We start from the raw sequence: 20,780 nt of genomic DNA on the forward strand, positions 1-20,780 counted from the left end.
GAAATTCGAATTATTTCAAAAGAGACTAACCATCCTAAAAGATATTCTTCGTATAAATGAAATGCTCTAAAAATGAGTGTAAAACTATTTTAGAGGCGAAAAAAGAAGATATTTTTTCGTTTATTGAGTGAATATATTTTACTATACCGTTTGATATCGGACACGTAGAAATTTCCGACCTCTTTCGGACGTCGGATATTCATTCGTTGTTCTGACGTCGGACCGGTATCGCTACGATATCCTAACCATATTGTTGTGCACAAGTTGTGCTTCTGGGAATAAGGGGACTCACCCCCTCTCCCCCATCCGCGTACGTCTCTGATCCCAGTGTGTGTTAAAAAGTAGAGGCAGGGCCGTCTTAAGAGCACCATAGCCCCCCCCCCGGGCCAAGTGGCTTTTCTGAAACCCTACCATTATAGTAAATTCTAGAAATTTTCAATCGGATCTCATTTTTGTGAGGCCCCTCTTCTCCTGAGGCCCCCGGGCCGTGCCCGGGTAGGCCCATGCGTTAAGACAGCACTGAGTAGAGGCAGGGGCGTAGCCGGGAATTTCGTTTGGGAGGGGGAAACCAAAGTTATAGAACAATAGATTTAGACATCTGTTTCTCTTTTTTCGGTCATTTTCTCACATTTCGGGGGGACCAGATCCCTAAGTCCCCCCCTCCCCACTACACCCTTGGGTAGAGGCATAGCTGATAAGGTGGGGGGAAGGTCAGAGTTTTGTTGACTTATGCTGACAATAGTGGGGGGTCAAAAAATGGCCCAAAATCTGCGCTAACGTAATTCTGGAATAACTCCCTTATAACGTCGATAAAAAGCAAGCCCGGATTGAATTTAGTTTGTTTACGTTTTCAACAGATGTCACTACTGAAGATCATCGTAACGTTTAAAAGGCCACGCATATAAACTAATCCTAGATCGCACAGCACATGGGATGAAACTTCCGTGACACGATTGGCCGATCACGCTCCGTCATGCTTCAATGTAGTATTTTCCCAACAAGGGAGAAGCCACGCCTACAAAACCCACTCATCATAGGCAGTCGTCCAATCAAATTGTTCAATTTTCGCATACGCTTTTCTTTATGATCTAGGATTGGGTTTCGCGTTTCTCTCACATTTTCATACTTCACAGTCGTTAATTTTTGTTTACTGTCAAATGCTTGAATGTCAGTTGTACAAATGGAGAGGAAATTAAACATTTTATTTATTGCTTAATCAATTAATGCGATTTTATGATTGAATGAGAACATAATCACACGTATGTATTGTTCAAGAAAAGTATTTTATGAGCTTTAAGGACGCGCCGGCGTTTTTTTTTTTATCATCAGCCATGTTTCATGTTGTGATTTCATGCAATAAATAACAAACTTTGAACATTATTCTTCGAAGAGCTTCGAGATATTGTTAAGTGATAATCATGTAAGTGAATCCCTACTCTCTCCTTATATTGAATAACAACATGAATACTTTGGAGGTCACCACATGTGTTAGAGGTCAACATCTATGTGACACATATAAATATACTTTTTTTTTTTCTTTTTCCCCTATGTGCGTCATCGCTTTTCTTTTTTGACAGGATACTGGGCTAGACATTATAGTTATTAACCCAATTAACATTTAATTGACAGTCTAGCACGCACTGTCAAATAAGCTCTCATTTCTTGTGTTATAGCCACCAGTGTGGTTTGTTTCATTCATAGGGGGTATGTATGCATTGAATATGTGTGTGTGATGGGAATCTCAACTAAGATTTTTTTTGTAGGGGGGGTTGGAGGCAAACATGATCTCCCCCCCCCCAATACTGTAAAATTCGATATTTTTTACGGTATTTTTTTGTTCTTTCCTAAAGTTAACCCCCCCCCCCCCCCCCAAAATAGTTTCAGCTATGACCATACTTGGTTTGTATCCCTTATTTCAAAACAATTGGGTTTGTTCTGAAGTTTGTGTATCATTGCTTTTAGTGGCTATTCAAGTATATGCTATCAGCAGGGGGAGGGAGATTTTGGATTTGCTGACATTTTTTTTCTTTTGATAACAAGTGAGGGAGGGGGGGGGGTTTGACTGATGATTACCACTCAGACTGTTAGGTACATACAGTGCCGTCTTGGCCCACCCGGGCATGGCCTGGGACCTCAGGAAAACGAGAAGTAGAATTTTTCAGGTAGAACCTCACAAAAATCTCGGGCTCTGGGCAGATGGGTCTGGTGCCCCGGGCACTGAACCAGAAGGGGATATCGAATTTACCCTTTAACTGCTACATTAAAAAATTCTGGCTTGTCCTGGATGACAAAGTATCTAGCTGCAGCCCTTTGCCCAGGGGCCCATGATGTTCTTAAGACAGCCCCGGGTACTCGCACTGCTGACACACAACTCGCTCAGTAGTAAATTTCTAAATTGCCCATGGTGATAGACCGGTTTTGTTCTCCAATCTATCACCATAAGCGATAGACTTTGTACATGCCCCCCACTAGGATGGGGCTAACAATGCCCAAGACAATAACCATCACTTTTTGTTTCTCATGTTATAAATTCACTGTGGAAGGGCCCTTGAAAACTCTTTCTTGTTGCTACCAAAGATTCTAGACCGGGGCCCTGTTCCATGATGTGAGGGCCGTGCCCTTGTAGACCCATGCATAAAGGTGGCTCTGTCTATCCATGCCCCCCCCCCTCCAAGAGAAATAGAGCCTAGGACTCCAGCCTGATTGTTGAAATAATTATATTTAAGAATTTATGTGTTTTTTTTTAATTGATTATTTTTTCTAATTGACTCTAGCATCCATATAAAGAACCAGCCATGCCTGCCGCAGAAGGTGTAATCATGATTCTTCATTTCAATGATGTTTACAATGTTGAGCCTCAGCCTCAAGAACCTGTAGCAGGTGCCGCCCGTTTTTGCACAGCTTTAAAGAGTTTTGGACAACACGATCCTTTGATTCTTTTTTCTGGTGATATCTTGGCTCCATCCATTAGTAAGTACACCTTGATTTATCTCTTATTGGCAAATAATTCAATACTAGTTTTTTTAGTTTTTTTTGTATCGACACGTTGGATGGAATTTTTATCTTCTATTATACAGTATAAAATTTTAAAGCTCTGTTGTAAATATTTACGATACTCGTGCATTATCGGTGGTGGGGAGATAAACTGTCAGTAACACTGTACTAGTGATAATGTGAATTATAGCAATTATTTTTTTCTGTGGAAAACTGTAATAACTGCATAGTTTGTCTTGTGCTAGGATATAGTTAGCTGTCATCTCTTATTGGTAACCTATCACGGATAATACATAAATACCGTAAAAGTCTGTCATAATGAGTACAGCTTATAACAAGTGATTTGCAAATGTCTAATATTAAAGATACAGAAAATATTTGGTTATAGAGTGAGTTGAAAATTAGGAAGCATTTGCTATAATGTCAAAATAATTCTCAAAGAGAGATGCTAGTTTTGCCTTCTTTTTTTTGAGAATTTATCATGGCACGTGTGCTCTTTGTAAAAATTACTCTGAGGTACTTTTCGAATGGAGTATATGCACAGAAAAGTCAAATTATTTTAATCCTTTCTCCTGTTTTCGGGCTTCCCCGCTGTGCACATAGAAAACATGATGATTTTATTCAAATTTAGTCTTTTCCACTGTTGAAGAGAACATGGGACCAGAACTTGTAGTTTGAAGTCTTTTCCAAAAAAAATCAGTCATTTTTGAAAAAGACTTCAGAGGAAAAGTTTGTCCTTCAAAGTAAAAACTTTCAGATTAGCGAGAATATGCTGACGAGTCCACACGCCATGAGTGAGCAGTGATATTACTATTGAAACTTTTAATTGTTCAGTTCGTCAACTAAATTGCTTTGATAATACAAATTTCTATGCAAAAATATCTTGGAGAATTAACTGCTATAAGACCAAAAACATACCACAACATTCCATTCATATAAGTTCTGTTCATTCATTAATATTGGAATAAAAACGATCTAACAGACCTTTAATGCAGATAAAGTAGTACTTTTTTATAACCTGATAGAGCATGTAGGCAAAAGAGATTCAACTACATTTCATTTGATGGAAAAAATTATTTTAATAAATTTTTTAGTAAACTGCTAAACACAAAATTTTTTATTGTTTTTAGTGTTTACAGCAACTATTCATTTCTGATAGTAGCTCAAATCCCTAAGATGCTTTAGGATCTATAAATGTTGTTAGTTACAATCATGTAATTGAATAGAATGTTATATGCAGTTGAATCCCATTATAACGAATTCCAAGATACCGGTGAAATCCCTTCATTATAGTGAAATTTTGTTATAAAGGAATTCCAGGATTTTGCGTCGTTCCTATGTAAATTTATCTGGGGGATTAAATTATAAAAGTGTTCATTAAAATGGGATTTTTGCTATAATGGTATTCATTAAAACGGGATTCAACTGTATTTAAATATCAAAGTTTTCTAGGGACTCAATTTTTGATGCAATTTGTTGAATTAATCAGTAATGTTTAAACATATATCATGTATATATATGATAAAATACAGTAGTTTATTTTATCATATACATGCTTTTATACATGAAATTCATTGTGTATATATGATAAAATTATGGTTTTTTTACATCCTTCAAATATGCCTTTCTCTTTATACCCTGATAGTGAGCACTTTTACAAAAGGTGAACAAATGGTTCCTGTGCTGAATTCATTCAATGTTAGCTGTGCCTGTTATGGCAACCATGATTTTGGTAATTATGCTTATTTGGTTTTTCATTTCCAACTATGTGAAACTTCCTAATATCATTTAATTGTAAAAAAAATCCCTGAATTCATGTGAATTTTCAGATTTTGGAGTTGATAATCTGACTGATTTTGCAAGGCGCACAAATTTCCCATGGCTCATCAGCAATGTACTAGACAATTCAACGAATCAACCACTGGCAGATGGTAAAGTGACATGCATTTTGCAGAAAAATGGCAAGAAGGCAAGTTATATTCATGTTTTTGGGCATGTGTCATAAGTAGTTTATGGTGATATTTGAACTGTGTGCATGATCCTTTTCAGAAACTTATGTAATGAATGTTGAAGTCTAAAATGAAATGGTATTATTTTATTCATAATAATATTGATACCAATGTTACTTTATGAAGATTTTCATATCATTCATTCATTGGTATTCATTGATTTGAGTGTATTTGATCCTCCAACTAAAGCATGTCTGCATTTTTTTCCCTTAAGCAATAGTTTTTTTGACATTTTTTATTCATTAGCTGTTTTTCTTACTTTTTCAGATAGGTATTATTGGCTTGGTGGAAGAAGAGTGGTTGGCTACACTTGCCACTGTCGACCCTGAAGATGTGACCTATATAGATTTTGTTACTGAAGGTCGAAAATTGGCACGACAGCTTAAAGATAGGGTAAATTACATATTTTGATAAGACTATTGATTGGTGCATTGAATAAATTAGTTTTTTTTAGTTCAGTCCTCTCTGGAACTTGACAAAGGTTTTATGATTAAAAATAAAATTTCTTAAGTTTTTATTTTTATGTATAGGTTTTAATGAAATTATTGTTCTTATTTTATTTTTGTATTTAGGAAAGCGTTGACTATGTCATAGCTTTAACCCATATGCGCACACCAAATGATTGCAGGCTGGCAGAAAATGTGGATGAAATCGACTTGATTCTTGGTGGCCATGATCATATTTATGAAATTAAGAAGGTAAGAATTCTACTTTGTTTTTTAATTCAATATTTACTGATTTTTTTAAATTTGTATGTCAGAGTTAAAGGACACTATGTCCAATTTTATCAATATTGGGATAATGCTATTAATTTGCTGTACTTTTGTTACACTACACATAAATATAGGATACTATGTCCTCTTTCAATAAATAGGCAACTGTATGAAGGAAATATTTATTTTCTGGATATTATACTGAGGTGAACTCGGAAAGAAAAGTCATCTTGTCCTCTGCCGGTACTTGAACCCAGGACCTCTTGCATAACGGGCAAGCATGCTACCATCTACACCTCTGGAGACACGACCCTGCCTTCCTTATTTCACTCACTGTGGCATGAGGTGCTGAAGTAGAGCCATTTGTAGCCTCTCTTAACTTCAGGAAATGGCCCCCAGGTGGGACGGTTTTAGAGAGAGATAGATGGCTTTTTTTCAGCCCTATCGCTGCCATTTCCTGAAGTTAAGAGAGGCTGCTAATGTCTCTACTTCAGTGCCTCACGCCACAGTGCATGAAATAAGGAAGGCAGGGTCGTGTCTCCAGTGATGTAGATGGTAGCATGCTTGCCCGGTATGCAAGAGAGCCTGGGTTCAAGTTTTGGCAGAGACAAGATGACTTTTCTTTCCGAGTTCACCTCAGCATAGTATCCAGAAAATAAATGTTTCCTTGATAGATGGCTTTTTCTTAGCCTAAGATATCTCTCAGGCAACTGCATGTTGGAAAAAAGGGGTATATATAAAACTCCAAAAGGGAATGAATATATATCTCTATAGAAAAATATATGAAAGGAAAAAGTGTAATAGATAACATAGATAAGAGGTTTTTTTAGAGTCCACTTTTCACCTTCACCCTATGTGTTCTCTTTTGCTCTTACATATGTATAGTAGAAAGATACATTATAAAGAAAGAAGGAAAAGAAAAAGTAACTTCTCTATAGATAACAGACAATCGTGATATAAAAGAGTTATTGTATAAAACTTTGCAATGGGAGAGGAAAGAAAACACAGAACTTGTTTGAATTTTTTCCACTGGTGTTTGAACGTAATATTATGTCTATGATTGTAAAGAGGTTGCAAACAGCTCTGCTATAAAATTTCGCATTTGTGACATGGTGCTCTTTACCTCTGGCATATAGAAATACTGTATTTACTTGCATATAGGGCAAGATTTTTTTATTAAATTTTCACTGCATACCTAGGTCATCCTATATGCACATCAACACAGTATATATATCGCATTGGATTCAAGCTTGAACAGTCAGAAATAAAATTCTAGTGACATGAAGCAGAAGTTTTCAATACGTAAAAATGTTACCACAAAAATTACTGATGCTTGTTAAATCTTGCTTTTTGACGATATTTTTAATTACTTCCGAAATTAGTTTGAGATTAAAATATTGAAGCAAAAAACAATTGATCTATTTTTATCAAGATTTTCAAGATAGATAGTTTTTAGTCTTTTTTATAGTTTGAATACTGTTATTTCATTGCCAAACAAATGAGTGATCATGAAACAATGAGGTTTAACAATCTGTGTTTTCTCCTGTATATGATAGTTAGGCTATATCTTTTTTTTTAAATTTTCTGTCCATTTATAATTTTATTATAGAAATATCTCGATTTATGAATGAAGATGAATGTAATTTTTTTTTTATCAATTGTTTTTTTCATCAGGTTTTGCTTCTTTTGGCGATTATCTTTTGTTTATTAATATACTTTATAGTAGCATTTTTCAAAGTGTGTATCACTGCTCCTAGGCGCATCACCAATCTTTGTCAGGGGCGACGTGTTGAGCTGGAGATATTGGCTTGTGTGCTTATGATTTGAAGTGGTTCTTTTATATGGGAAAATATCTACCAAACTATTCTGGGAAGCTGCAGAGGAATCGTGAATTGGGCAAGGAAGCCGCGGGTGAGAAAAGTTTGAGAACCCACCGCTTTAAAGTGTGAAAACTGTTGGCTTAAAAAGTAATTGTGTGTGTAATTCTTTCCTATGACACTCACCAAATGATTCACGTGAATGCATCAATGTATTGTGAATACCCAGCCTGCTGCTTTCTCCATCTTTAAAAAAAAATGTCTGATTAACAAGTTCTAATCAGGATGATTCTGAACAATTTTGGAAAAAAAAAATATTTTGGAATGTTTTTTTGCCCACAAATGTTTCATGTATCAAACACAAATATAGATGAAACTAATGCATTTTTTGATTTCCAGGTTAATGGGAAATTGATAATCAAAAGCGGAACTGATTTTAGGGAGTTTTCTAAGATCATTCTGAATTTGGGGTTACAAAAACCTGATGTTAGTGTTGAGCGAGTTGAAGTGACATCAAAGTTTGATGAAGATCCTGAACTGCAGAAACAGTTGGAAAAATACCAAGGTGATGAAATATTTTGATTTCATTCAAATTAATATTTAACATGTTGAATCATTCAGGATTTTTTGGATCGAAGAAATGTTGTATATTTATGTAAGAATATTTATTGTTATTTAAAACCAATGCTAGATTACAGATTTTTTTTAGTAAAATACTCAGCAAAAATTCTTCAAAAATAATTTCATGCCAACACAGTTATGAATTGGTTGTACAGTAGTGTAAGTCTGATATGAATGATATTCAGATTATAAACATTATGATATAATTTTGAATTTCTCCAAATTCTGAAACTGCAAGTTGTCATACAGTAACAGCTGTTACACCCTTACATCAGTGATTTGTTCCAAGACTGACCATGTAAATCAAGTTAAACTTTTCCAATGGTAATGCTCTACCTTCCCCAAGAGGGGAAAAGGAAGGAAATTTGCAGATTTTCTTTATTCTTTTTTTATCTATTCATCCCCACTTTTTATGTGACTCTCTCAACATGGAAAGTGTTATAGCTTTGTTTAAAATGCATCCAATTGAGAAAAAATCATTTGTAGGATGAGAGGATGTAAATATGGGGCAACATAAATTGGGGTATTACTGTCAATAATTTTGTGAACTAGCTTGATTGAGGAATATCTGGAATGAAACTTAGTGCTGTATGATTTTTTTAGATGTTGTTCAAGGTAAGATGGACGAAGTATTAGGACATTTCTCTGTGGATCTTGATGGCAGGTTCTCAAGTATAAGGACTCAAGAAACTAACATTGGTAAACAATATTATAGTCACTTGTTTTGGTTCCGAATGTTATTTCCAAAAGATGTGTTTATAAAGTGACCACACACACTAACTTCAGTAAAGTATTTCGTGCATTAAAAAAAATTCAGTGAAACACTAATGTTTCAGATGAAGGTTGATATGACTATTTTAAATTTTTTTATCTATTCAGATTTGAAGAGAACATTTGAGGGAAACCTAACATTTTAAAAATTTGGGATATTATATATTCATCAACCTTATACAGTCAGATCAGCTACGATCACCCTCAATGACAAAAATAAATGATTTTATAAGCAGGGTGACTTAGTAACAAACCATATTTCTCCCAATAATGTTGACAAGGTCTTTAAACACTGGCGTAAGTGTGGTAATGTTGAAAGTGATAGATGTGATAGTGATGTCTCTATAGTTCTTATTTTTTTTTCTGTGTTTAGCATTGAAATTATTGGAAAAATACACCAGTGTAACTAATTGCATGATTTGTATGTTGCAGGCAATCTTATCTGTGATGTAATGCTATCAGCAACTCATGCTGATTTGGCTCTTCTGAACTCTGGTACTCTCAGGTCAGACAGATTACATCCAAAGGGCCCATTTAAATTGAGGGATTTAGTCACACTCCTTCCCATGATGGATTCCTTGATTGTTATAAGTGCAACAGGTAGATGCAAATCATATTTAAGATGCATAAGAAATTATCTTCTCTCTTACACTGAAATTGATGTGTGTGTTTGAGAACAACTTTCCAGATTGACACTTTTCTTTATAGGGAAAGATATTCACCTTGCATTGGAAAATGGTGTTTCTCAGTATCCAAAACTAGAGGGAAGATTTCCACAGGTATCTGGAATTTCTTTTGCCTTTGATCCACAAAAGCCACCAGGAAGTAGAGTTGATCCTCGCTACATCAAAATTGGAGATGAATACCTGGATCTTGATCAGGTAAGAACTAATTTTAAGGGCAATAATTTGATTTGAAATTGCCTTTCAAATAAAAGATGCTGATCATGCAGTGCATTAAATTTTGTCATTCCCTGCCAATAATATTATATACATTTTTGTATGTAATAAGACAGTGCAAGTTTTAATGTGTAAATTTTAGTTTAAAATAATAATAAACAGAGATAATAACAAACATGGTGATGGGGGAAAAATTATAAAAACTGGTGAAACAAATAAAGTCGATGCTTTTTATAACAAGCCCTTGTCATAGCAACCATTTCATTGCAATGCCTGATAGAATGAGTTCTAAATGCTTTCGATGTATGTACCACCCTGTATATATATGAAGTGCATTTTTGACCAAACAATGAGGGTCTTTATAACAAGCATCGACTGTAGTATGAAGTATTTGTGCTTAAAAGGTATCATTAAATCCATAGTTTTTGCTCACAACAAAATTCTCTAATGAAATGGCTTCCAGCATTTACTGCAAAGAATGTAGTAGTACTTCATAACACAAAGTTATAAACTGATTAGAATTTCCTGCCATCTTACGGCGAATTGCAGAATTTAATTTAGATAATTTTTCTATTAACATTAGGAGTTTTCATCCTATTTAAATTGATATAAACAATTTGTATAGAGTGGTACCTGAAATGTATTTGGAATTCTCTTTTATTTTAGAAATATAGGCTCGTGACGAAGATGTATATGCATCAGGGGAAAGATGGATATGATGTTTTAAAGAACTGTGATGTCTTGGTATGTATTTTTTCTTCCAATCCAGTTTTAGTGCCCCGATGTAGATTGTATTGTTTTGATTATAACTAAGTTAGACTCGCTTGTTTGTTGTATGGAACTGTTAAATATTTAATCTAGAATTTCAGTTTATGAAAATAGTAAAATCTTTGCCTTTGAAAATTAAATATAATGAATAATCAAATCACAATAAACTTTCTGGATATTATGCAGAGGTGAACTTGGGAAAAAGTTTCTTTGTCTCTACCGGGAATCAAATGCAGGACATCTTGTTAATCAGGCAAGCACACTGACCATGGAGATGAGATCTCATTTCCTTTATACAATGTATATACAGTAAAACCTGTCTTCAATGGAATTGCAAGGGACCGATATTTTTTTCGTAAAACACAGATTTCAGCTTAATAGAGGTTCAATTGACATAGTGTGTAAAATTATGTAGCGATCTCAAAGAATTGAGTTAAAATAAAAATAAATTAATTGAAAATTAAGTAAGTAATTTATATAAAATAAATAAATTATTAATTAGTATGTAATGGTTAATTATTAAATATTTGTAACTTGGTATGTGATACATTATGTATTAAAAATACATACATAATGCATTTACTTCAACATTACACGATTATATAAAGTCCATTACATACACTAACTATTTGCATCGCCAAATAGTGAGTAAAAATTTAAAAACTACTGTAATAAATGAATTTTTATTTTTTCCAGTGGCCAATAACAGAGTAACAATTGTATGCAGTTCACTCTTTTTACTGCCTGACTTTCAGTGAACAGTTTTGTTTCAGAAATCATATTACAAAAAATGCACCAGTCATTGTACTATAAAGCAAAATTTCCGCAGTTCTTTGAAGTTTTTGAGACCATCTGTATAAAACTTCACCCTACACTGCTTTTTCTTCTGAAAATGATGATTCATCTCTTCTCCCTCTTCTTTTGGACTTTTTCTACAATTTTCGATGAGTGTGTGTATATTATTTGTTGTGTCAGGTTCAGTTTGTACATTGTCTTCTATGTTTATATAATCCTCAGCACTGAGATCATGAAAAGCAGCTTGCATGCAGTTTTGTGAGTCCTGCATATATCATTTGGAAACTCAACCTTTTGCACTGATTTCTCCTATAGAAAAACTTGTTTTTACAAAGATTTTGTGACAATTTCAGGAAGCAACTGCCTTACTACATGTCTTATTAAAATCACAGTATCAACAATTCGACTAATAACAATACCTAACAATTTCGCCTTGGAAAGGCTCGACTGTATATTCGGTAAATAGCTTGTTTGGATACCAAAATTGGCCAATTTCAAATTATTCAAGGGGAAAAAATGTAGTAGTAAAAAAAAGTTTCAACAGTTTTATCCATTTGCTTCTCTGCCTCTAAATTCCACCATCAATCCCTTATCACCATACATCTACAAACAAATGGGTTTTTATTTATTTTTTAAGAATATTATATTCTGCTTTCTCTCGGTCATAAGAGAAGGAAAGGCAGGGTCGCAATTGGGGGGGGGGGAGCAGGCGGGTCTCATGCCTCGGGTGCTAGACCCATGGGGGCGCAAATTTCATTCTGAAACCTCTTCTTCAACATTACAAGGGGGTGTCAAAATGCGCACTTGCCCCGGGTGACCAAGCATCTAGTTGCTGCCCTGAGGAAAGGAAGTTATAAATTTGTGAACTATTCTGCACATTCAGATGTAAATGGGTCAAGTAGAAAACTCTAGAAGAGATTGTAAAATTTGTATTAACTAAAATGAACAGTGTTGATACTTTTGTGAAATAAAAAAAAAAATGATCAGTGGGTTTTTTGTGAAACTAGATGAATGAAGAAGAAAGCCCAGAACTGCGCACAGCTGTACAAAACCATTTCCAGGCAATAAAGATTGTGACTGGGGAGGTGCGTAATAAGAGTCGACATCGGCAAAGCTTGGTTTGTCTGTCAAGAAGGTTTGTATTGACATTATTTTAGATTGAAACTGTGATCAAAGTAGAAATTGTTTTCATAAGAGATATAATGATAACCTATCTATTTTTTCGGAGAGTTCTTTGAAAAATTTTGTACTGACAAAAGGAAATATATGATTCAACACATAAAATAAATTTTTTTTTCCTTTTGAATGTGTGGTGATTTTAACATTTGTTTGTAATGCTTAATTTGTCATTTGTACCAACTATTTAAAAAATTTTCAATTCAGGCATAGCATTGTGAAAATGTTTGAAGAAAGTACACAACAGACTCGAGCTCCTCTAAGAAGAGGTACAAGTTTGGACGCAGTTGCAAGAAGGAGCCTTTTCCAGTCAAAACAGTCATCAATAGACAAAGTTGAACATGACCAGTGCAAACTAGAACCTAGAATAGATGGTCGGATTCTAGTGTTGACTGATGAGGTTGGTTTTCACAAAAAATTGGAATCATTGTTCATGGTCAAGATTTCGCTAACCAATGATGATTTATTTCTCTTTGCTTTTCTTGATGTTAATTATAAAAATCCAGAGGGAGGGGAACTATTTTTTATGATGTTGCGTTTCTTCAAAAAAATAGATTTATTAAAGTTGAATGACTATTCTTTATTATTGTTGAATTTCAGGATTGCTTCTTCATGCACATCATTTTTTAATGCTACATTTAAAAAGATCTGAGACTTATTTTATGATGTAAGAATGAATACAGATAGAACCTTTTTATTTGGTGTTTCCTTTGAAGTAACTACCTTGTGCAATAATGAATTTTTGCCATCATTTATACAAAGATGTGAATGCGTATTGCAACATCCTCTAGTGCATTTGTCATTGCTCTCTACATGCCTTCGGAACCTGAGAATTGTTGCCCTTCAAGCAATTTCTTTTTGGGGGAAAAAGGAAAAAGTCACCTGGGGAAAGATCAAGGGAATAAATTGTTTGTAGAAGTATCGGAATGTGATGTTTTGACAGATAATTCGACACCAGAAGAGACCTGTGAGCATGATGGAGCACACACGACTTGACCTTCCAAAGACCTTGTGGCTTACCGAATTATGCCAATCTTTAAGAACTTGTAGGTCCCTCCTGGTGTCAGACTACCTGTCATAACCGACACTTCAACAATCAGCTTATTCCCGATTTTTTCCTGTGTGATTTTTTTCCTTGAATAAAGACTTTGCATAAGGGGCAACAATTCTCAGGTTCTGAAGGAGGACAAAAGCAGTGACGAAGGCACAGGATGTGACAAAAAAAGGCCTGCAATCTGCATTTACATCTTTGTAAATACTATGGCAAAAATGCATGGTTGCACTGGGTAGTTACTTCAAAGGAAACATCTAATAAACAGGTTCTATCTGTATTCATTCTTCCATAATAACATATGTCTCAGAATTTTGTAAACTTGGTAATATGTCAAATATTTCCTCTTCCCCAATTTCTATTCATTCAGAAGAAGGAAAAAGGACTTATCTATCTACAAACTGTCTTAATTCCCTTAAAAAATTTTCAATTCTTGATTCATTACTTTAATTCAGTTAAATTTTATGAAATTTATTTTCTGAATGAAGATAGTATATTTCTTTTTGTATTTGATTTTCAATTAAAAATTTGCTTGGTTGAACAATTTTTTTAAATCTCTTTTCTCACAAAAATTTCTGTTTATTTATTGAGGACTCCTCATTGGCCGTATTACCTTCACTTGTGAGGAATATAGCCAAGTGGTAAACTCTTTGAAAAAAAACTATTTTTCATATTTTCCATAGAGATAAACCATTGATCTTTTTTTTTTTTTTAACAGCTCTTCGAAAGTATTTTTTAACATTATCTGTTTTTCAGAATTTATTATACAGGCTGTAGCAAAAATCACTGAAGCTTAGCATGGCCATATTACCCTCACTTACCTTATTTAAGAAATTGAAAATATTAGTATTGATATTAAATTTTTTTATCTAAATTAATGAAAATCATTCAGTTTCTATGAGATTTCAATATACAGTAATCCTCAAATACAATAGTCTCATTCTACTAATAGTAAACTACACATGTACGTCATCCACATGCCTCTTTGCAACCTCTAATTAGAGTCTCAATCTAATGAACATGAATTAAAACTTTCCTACCCATGGTAATTTTTTTAAAACTTGTTTTCAACAGGTCAGAAATAAGCTGGAGAAAGAGAGGCAAGAAACTGCAAGTGCTCTTGTTGATGCAGTTATCGAAGAAGATGAAGAGAGTATAGATCAAAGCTGTTAGTATAACATACTTCATATTCCAAACACAATGTTGTAATATCTGAAATTGGTGAACTTGCTAAAAAACATTTATTTTCTCTTTCGGGATCAAGCTGTTCCACCATGTTAGCATTTATATATGTATATTTCATTCAGGTTGTGTTTTAATTCTCATATTGAAATTGTTTCCAATTTTGAATACTTATTGATGTTAATTTTTTTCCCCTTAACATAAATTTTGTCAAATTGCATGGTTAATTGTTTATTATGTAACCAAGAAAGTTATAAAATATTATGTTAGAGTAAAACATGAATACTATAGTTTATAAAAGAAAGTGGATATAATTTTTTAATACACGTATAAGAGGTTTCACCAAGTACATTTATTTTAAGAGATCCTGGTCTGAAGGGATATAAGTGGGCATGGTTGATGGGGACATATTATCGAGAAAATGACTACCAAATTTTCCTCAGTATAATTCACAGATTATTGGAATTTCTCAATGAGGATTATAATTGAGGGGTTCAGAATCATAGTAGACCAAGTCCATTTATCTTTATTATGAATAATAACACCCTTTTTAAGGGTCTACACCCTTAACACCTTATTTAATTGTCTATCAATTACTATATAATTAATAGTCTTTGATAGACAATTAAGTTCAGTTAAAACTATCATTTTTTAATGGCCTGCTTTTGCAAAAACTTTATGGTGTTAGTGTCCATGATAAAGATAAATGGACTTGGTCTACTATGGTTGTGAATCCCTCGTATACAGCTGCATCTCTGTGCTCAGATGGCAAAATGTTACAAGTCACTTATTGGAAATTTCACGATAGCAAATTTGTGAACAATATTTTGTCAAAATGCAATACTGTTGCTTTTTGATTTATTGCAGTTTGCTTCTGTTATTTTCTCATAAACTGAAAGAGAAAGACAAAATTTTGTCATGTTTCACAGTTTTGACGAATGAGAATCTGGAATGTGAACTCAATTTTTTGGGAAAAGTGACTTATGATGTTTTGCCATCTGAGCACAGATCTTATCTGCCATTTTTTTCTCTCGAGCAGTTAGAATGGAAAAAAATATTTTTGAATTAGTAAAAAATGATTTTTTAAAAATTTATAGATTACGTGTAGATGTGAATAGCAAAAGTGACTTTTTCCCACAAAAACAGCACAAACAACCACTTCCATTCCTTGAGATTTCATTATTGATGAAATAAATTTCTCACATGCAGATTGTATGCCACTGAGCTATAAAGAAACTGGAGTGAAGACTCCCTATAGATTAATAAGGAAGTGTGTAAGCTGACGCGAGAGAACGCAAGAGTGGGTGTGTGCATTCCGTATGCCTACTTCTGCATCTAAACTGCTGTGAACTTCAGTATTTTTTAATGCAGTCTTTCATGTTTTCAATTGTATTCATATTTTATTAGTATAGTTGTACATTTGTCCATATAGAAATGGTGATATTGTGCTCTGCCATTAATTGCACCAACCAGTTGGGAAAAATTATAGGAAGATGGGAAGGAACTTCACTAAGCTATAGGAAAATTTTTAATAAACTTCTATTGGGATAATTGTGTAAGGCATTAAAAGAAAAACTTGTAATCAGTTTTTTTTTACTTTATAATGAAGTGTTCAAAAGTTTATATTGTTATGAATTGTTTGAGTTAAAAAATAGGTGGTGAATAGCGGAATCATAATTGCAATATTGAGGCAATTCAAAATTTTAAACCGATAATGCTTTAGGGAACTGTGAATAACATTTTATTATCTGAAAAATTGTCACATATATATAAAAATAGTGCACAAATATCATTAGAAAGTTGGTTTTTTTTTCAATTTTTGTGATAAAATAGTTTCTCAAAGTTTCTAAAAAGAAGGTTTTTGCTTACACTGCCATCTTAACGCATGGGCTAACTCAGCCACCTCACAAAAATGAGCTACAGTTGAAATTTTCAAGGAGTGTGCGTGTAAATTTGCCTGCTGGTGCCTTAGAAAATACACTTGGCCCATGGTACTCTTAAGATGGCTCTTTCTGCTTATATAAAAGTGTAAGCATTCATCGTTATAAATTTCTTTAAAACGAAAGAATGCATAATTATATGTAAAACAGTGAAAAAACTTGATGTGTAAGGATCGTAGTTTGAATTTCCCTAATTGCTTTTACACATTCAATGAATGTTTTGCCTATTTCGCTTCAAAAGGATTTGATGCAGTCGAAAAAAAAAAAAGACAACTTGTGGAGTTCTCACTCTAACTTCCTTATAGCTCAGTGGCCGCTACAGACGGTTACTATATGATGGTTTTTTTTCTCCTCTCTCTCTTGAACTATCAAAATTCATATTTGCTGATTATGCGCAGGAAAATAAAGTGCTGTGTATATCTACATGCACACTCAGACTATCTTCCAAATTGTTATTTATAATTTATTTTGTCTAAATTATTATTTTTATTGAAGATCAAATGAAATTATGAATGAATCATATAATATTACATTATTGTATCATAATTTTTTTCACTCCGTCATTTATTCATTTTGGTTTTCAATCATTTGGAAAATCATTAAATATTTAATTCTGTTTTTAAAAGTGAAATACAGAAAAATCTGTCTTCAATGGAATCGCAAGTGACCAAGGTTTTTTCCTTTAAACACAGGCTTCCACTTAATAAAGGTTCAATTGAAGAAATGTGTAAAATTATGTATATATCCATGTGTGATTGGAATAAAATAAAAATAAATTAATTGAAGGAATATAAATAATTTAAAAACAGATGATAATATAAATAAATAAATAATTGGTCTATAGTTACTGAATATTGTGTTAAGGTTTTTTGCCAGCATCTATAAATTTTCAACCTACACTGTTTTTCTTCTAAAATAATGACACTTATATTCTTTATAGCTTCCTCAAAAATTTCCAAATGAGAGTGTCAATATCTGTCGCATCAGTTTCAGATTGTACACTATCATCTATGTTTACGTAATCATCGCCATCAGGGCCGTAACTAGGAATTTTGTGAGGAAAAGAGTAATATGATTTTCCCACCCCAACCACTGTAAAATTCGATTTTTGTTCCCACCTAAAATTTGCCACCCCTAAATTTTGCAGTCAGGAAAGTTGCCTTTTTGCTTAACTTTCTAATTCTGGCCTGCAATTACAGAAAGCAGCTTCCATATAATTTTGTAAGTCTTGCATATCATTTGGAAATCCTATCCTTACACTGATTTCTTCTGAGGAAAAGCCTGCTTTTCTGAAAAATTTTACAATTTCAGAAAGCAACTGCTTTACTATATATGGCTTATCAAAACCACAACATCAAGAACAGAAACGTTTTTTGACAACTTAATTGTGGATCCTTTGGTCTATTGGTCATCAAACACTCATTGTTTGTGTGAAATTTTCTGTTAAGGAGCTCAATTTTCCTTCCCATTTCTGCGTTAGACAGGTTCCATTTAATCCAGGTTTTTTAATGTGTATTCTGACTTGGGATCACAATCTTTTTCCGTTGAAGACAGGTTTCTGCTTAATACAGGTTCCATTAAAGACAGGTTTTACTGTATTTGTAGTTCTCATATTTACAAACATTTACAATAGATGACTATTTCTTGCACTCTGTGAAAATAATTTGAATCAATTCTGAAGTTGTCAAAAAAATATGACTTTGTGTTGTTAAGGAAAGATTGTATATAACTGGCAGCAGTAGCAAAAATTTCAATTCCTGTTCTGATTACATACACTTAATTTATTTTTGACCAATCATGTTCTTATGATAATGTTTCCTGTATTGTTTTATTGATGATGATGATGCCTCTGAATCTCTTAATTCACTGCTAGGTTTATTACTAAAGGATTCTATGTGTGTTATATTATTTTTAATTGGTGTTTGCAATTTTTTCTTTCTCCACAAAGCTTTTTTTTACTTGGGTTAGCATCAGATCTAGATTTAGTGCAAATCACAGACATTATCTTTAATATGCAAACTATTGTTAATTTCATGATTAAGCCTGTCGAAAAAAATTGCTTTTTTGTGTTTATTTTTTTTCTTGATATTTTTTGTATTGTTGCTTTATGTACCTCTTTTATCAGTTATACAAATTATGTTGCAAAATCTCTTGTAAATGGATACTTGCTGGTGAGCTGGGTATATCTACTACAGTCGAACCTGATTAAATGGCACCATTTATTTTGTAGAATTCTGGTGCTATAATGAGTTTGGCATTATATCAAATCATGGTTTAACACGTGTAAAGCCTAGAAATGGAAAATTTGTTCACTAAAAATTTCTGGCACTAAGTGGGTTTGGAACGACATCAGGGGCTATATGATGGGGGTTCAACTGTATCTTCATTTGTTTTTCAATTGAGAGGGGTTTTTTTTTAACCTCTTACATATATTTGTTTTTCAATGGTTCTGGTAAAGAACCTTAAGCATAGCTTTGAATTTATTTCCTTCCTAGAGGGCAGAGAAAGGAGTTTTCTGGATCCTTTATTATTATATTGAAGTCCTGACTTGATCATGAAGTATTCATATACGTATTAAAATCTATTTTAAAACAGTTTTGAAGTCGTTTTTCATAATTGTATGTGAGGAGGGAAATAACTGCAAAATAGATTGAATCAAGAGTTATGCTATTAAAGTTTAGCTGAGAATTGTTAAAGCAATTGTAAAAGAGTGAAGCTAACGATAGTGTCCATTGACAAGGGGTAATATGTTCTGTGTTATATGTACAGTCGAACACTGCTATAAAGAGAGTTTGGTTCACTATATTCAAAGGTTTGTGGCATCCTGAGGAGGTATGACAATATCAAGATATGAAGGGAAGGAAAAATTTGAAATAGCAGGATTTGACTGTATTTTTTTCTTTTGAAATTTTTTATGATGTTTAAATTATTTTTCTATTTATATAGTTTCTTTTTATACATATAGAGTGCTTTTTACTTACTTATAGCAAATATAGGTTTCTGTTTTACTGTTGAACAATTTTTGTTGTTGTTTTTCGAGACTTTATTTTTAAGTTAAGCTCTTTTTCTTGGTGTTTTACTTAGCTTATAGAGCTTAAAAGTTTTACCGATTTTCTTAGCTCTTTGTTTAGATAGAACTTGAAACTTTTATTGCAAAAATCTATCTATCTATCTTGTATTTTACTGTTGAACAAATTTTTTTTGCTTGTTTTAGAGATTATTTTTAAAAGAAACACTTTTTTTGTTGATGGTTTATTAATGCTTATACATGATTTTTTGGATGAGAATTTTCTCAAATTTTTTCCAAGAAACTGTATTCTTTTTTTTTTCTTGTTTTTTAAGATGACATATATTATTGTTTGTAACATCTTTTTGATGCATTAATCAAACATGTACGAATACATGAACACGTTATGTCTATTGTTATCTATGTATATTACAGCAATACCATGTTGTCTTTTGTGCATTTTTAATTTTTTCCAAATTGTACCATCCAGTGATTGAGCTCCAGTGTGTGTGTGTTAGGTTTTTTTAATCGTTTATTTATTGTTGGATTTGTATCACAAATAATAGGTATTGCTGGTGTTTGAGTATTATCATATGTCCCCCCCCCCCACAAATTCCCCAAGGTGGTACCATGGGGCAGCCTTGAGCCCAGAAACAGATTTAACATCTTTGTCTCTTATAAGCTTGATTGAAGCTCCAGGACATTGTCCCAGTGCAGCAAGTACAGATCTAGGGATTTCTGCCAGGGAGGGTGAATTAGTGGCAGAATATATAAAGAGCATATGATGAATATAGATCCTGTATTTTATAGGACCGAACTGTTATATTCCATTATATTTCTGACTCTTAAGAGGAGGCCATCACCCTGACTCTGGATCTGTGCCTACTGTGTAGTTATGACTCCTGAAATTCACATTCGGGAATCGCTGAATTCATTCCTATTCCTTTATTGATATATTTTTTTATCAATATACGTCGATAAATCAAAAAGTAGGTCACTCTTGAGTGAAAATAAGACATGCATGCATACATTATGTA

At 33.3% G+C, this 20,780-nt stretch overlaps 1 protein-coding gene across 1 annotated transcript; it reads left to right on the forward strand.

Annotated features, from left to right (window-relative positions):
• The first annotated feature begins 1,122 nt into the window (after positions 1 to 1,122).
• On the forward strand, positions 1,123 to 16,992 carry LOC149090276 (5'-nucleotidase-like). Its single transcript, XM_089233728.1, has 14 exons — positions 1,123 to 1,420; positions 2,775 to 2,970; positions 4,640 to 4,726; positions 4,824 to 4,963; positions 5,271 to 5,396; positions 5,576 to 5,701; positions 7,933 to 8,098; positions 8,758 to 8,853; positions 9,358 to 9,525; positions 9,634 to 9,806; positions 10,491 to 10,568; positions 12,395 to 12,522; positions 12,771 to 12,963; positions 14,689 to 16,992. Exons 2-14 carry the CDS (start codon positions 2,796 to 2,798, stop codon positions 14,785 to 14,787), a joined length of 1,755 nt encoding a protein of 584 aa, XP_089089854.1. The 5' UTR covers positions 1,123 to 1,420; positions 2,775 to 2,795; the 3' UTR covers positions 14,788 to 16,992.
• Positions 16,993 to 20,780: the final 3,788 nt, after the last annotated feature.

The sequence above is a fragment of the Pholcus phalangioides genome, unplaced genomic scaffold (assembly GCF_987345545.1).
Source record: "Pholcus phalangioides strain wild (caught in Gottingen) unplaced genomic scaffold, Ppha-v1.0 ptg000001l_1, whole genome shotgun sequence".
NCBI classification, from domain to species: Eukaryota; Metazoa; Arthropoda; class Arachnida; order Araneae; family Pholcidae; genus Pholcus; species Pholcus phalangioides.

What these genes read in the sequence shown, in the direction of transcription:
- LOC149090276 (XM_089233728.1), top strand. Translation starts at nt 2,796, where the DNA reads ATGCCTGCCGCAGAAGGTGTAATCATGATTCTTCATTTCAATGATGTT. An exon ending in AATACCTGGATCTTGATCAG is followed by an intron (nt 9,807 to 10,490) that starts GTAAGAACTAAT and finishes CTTTTATTTTAG; the next exon opens with AAATATAGGCTCGTGACGAA. An exon ending in TTGGTTTGTCTGTCAAGAAG is followed by an intron (nt 12,523 to 12,770) that starts GTTTGTATTGAC and finishes TTTTCAATTCAG; the next exon opens with GCATAGCATTGTGAAAATGT.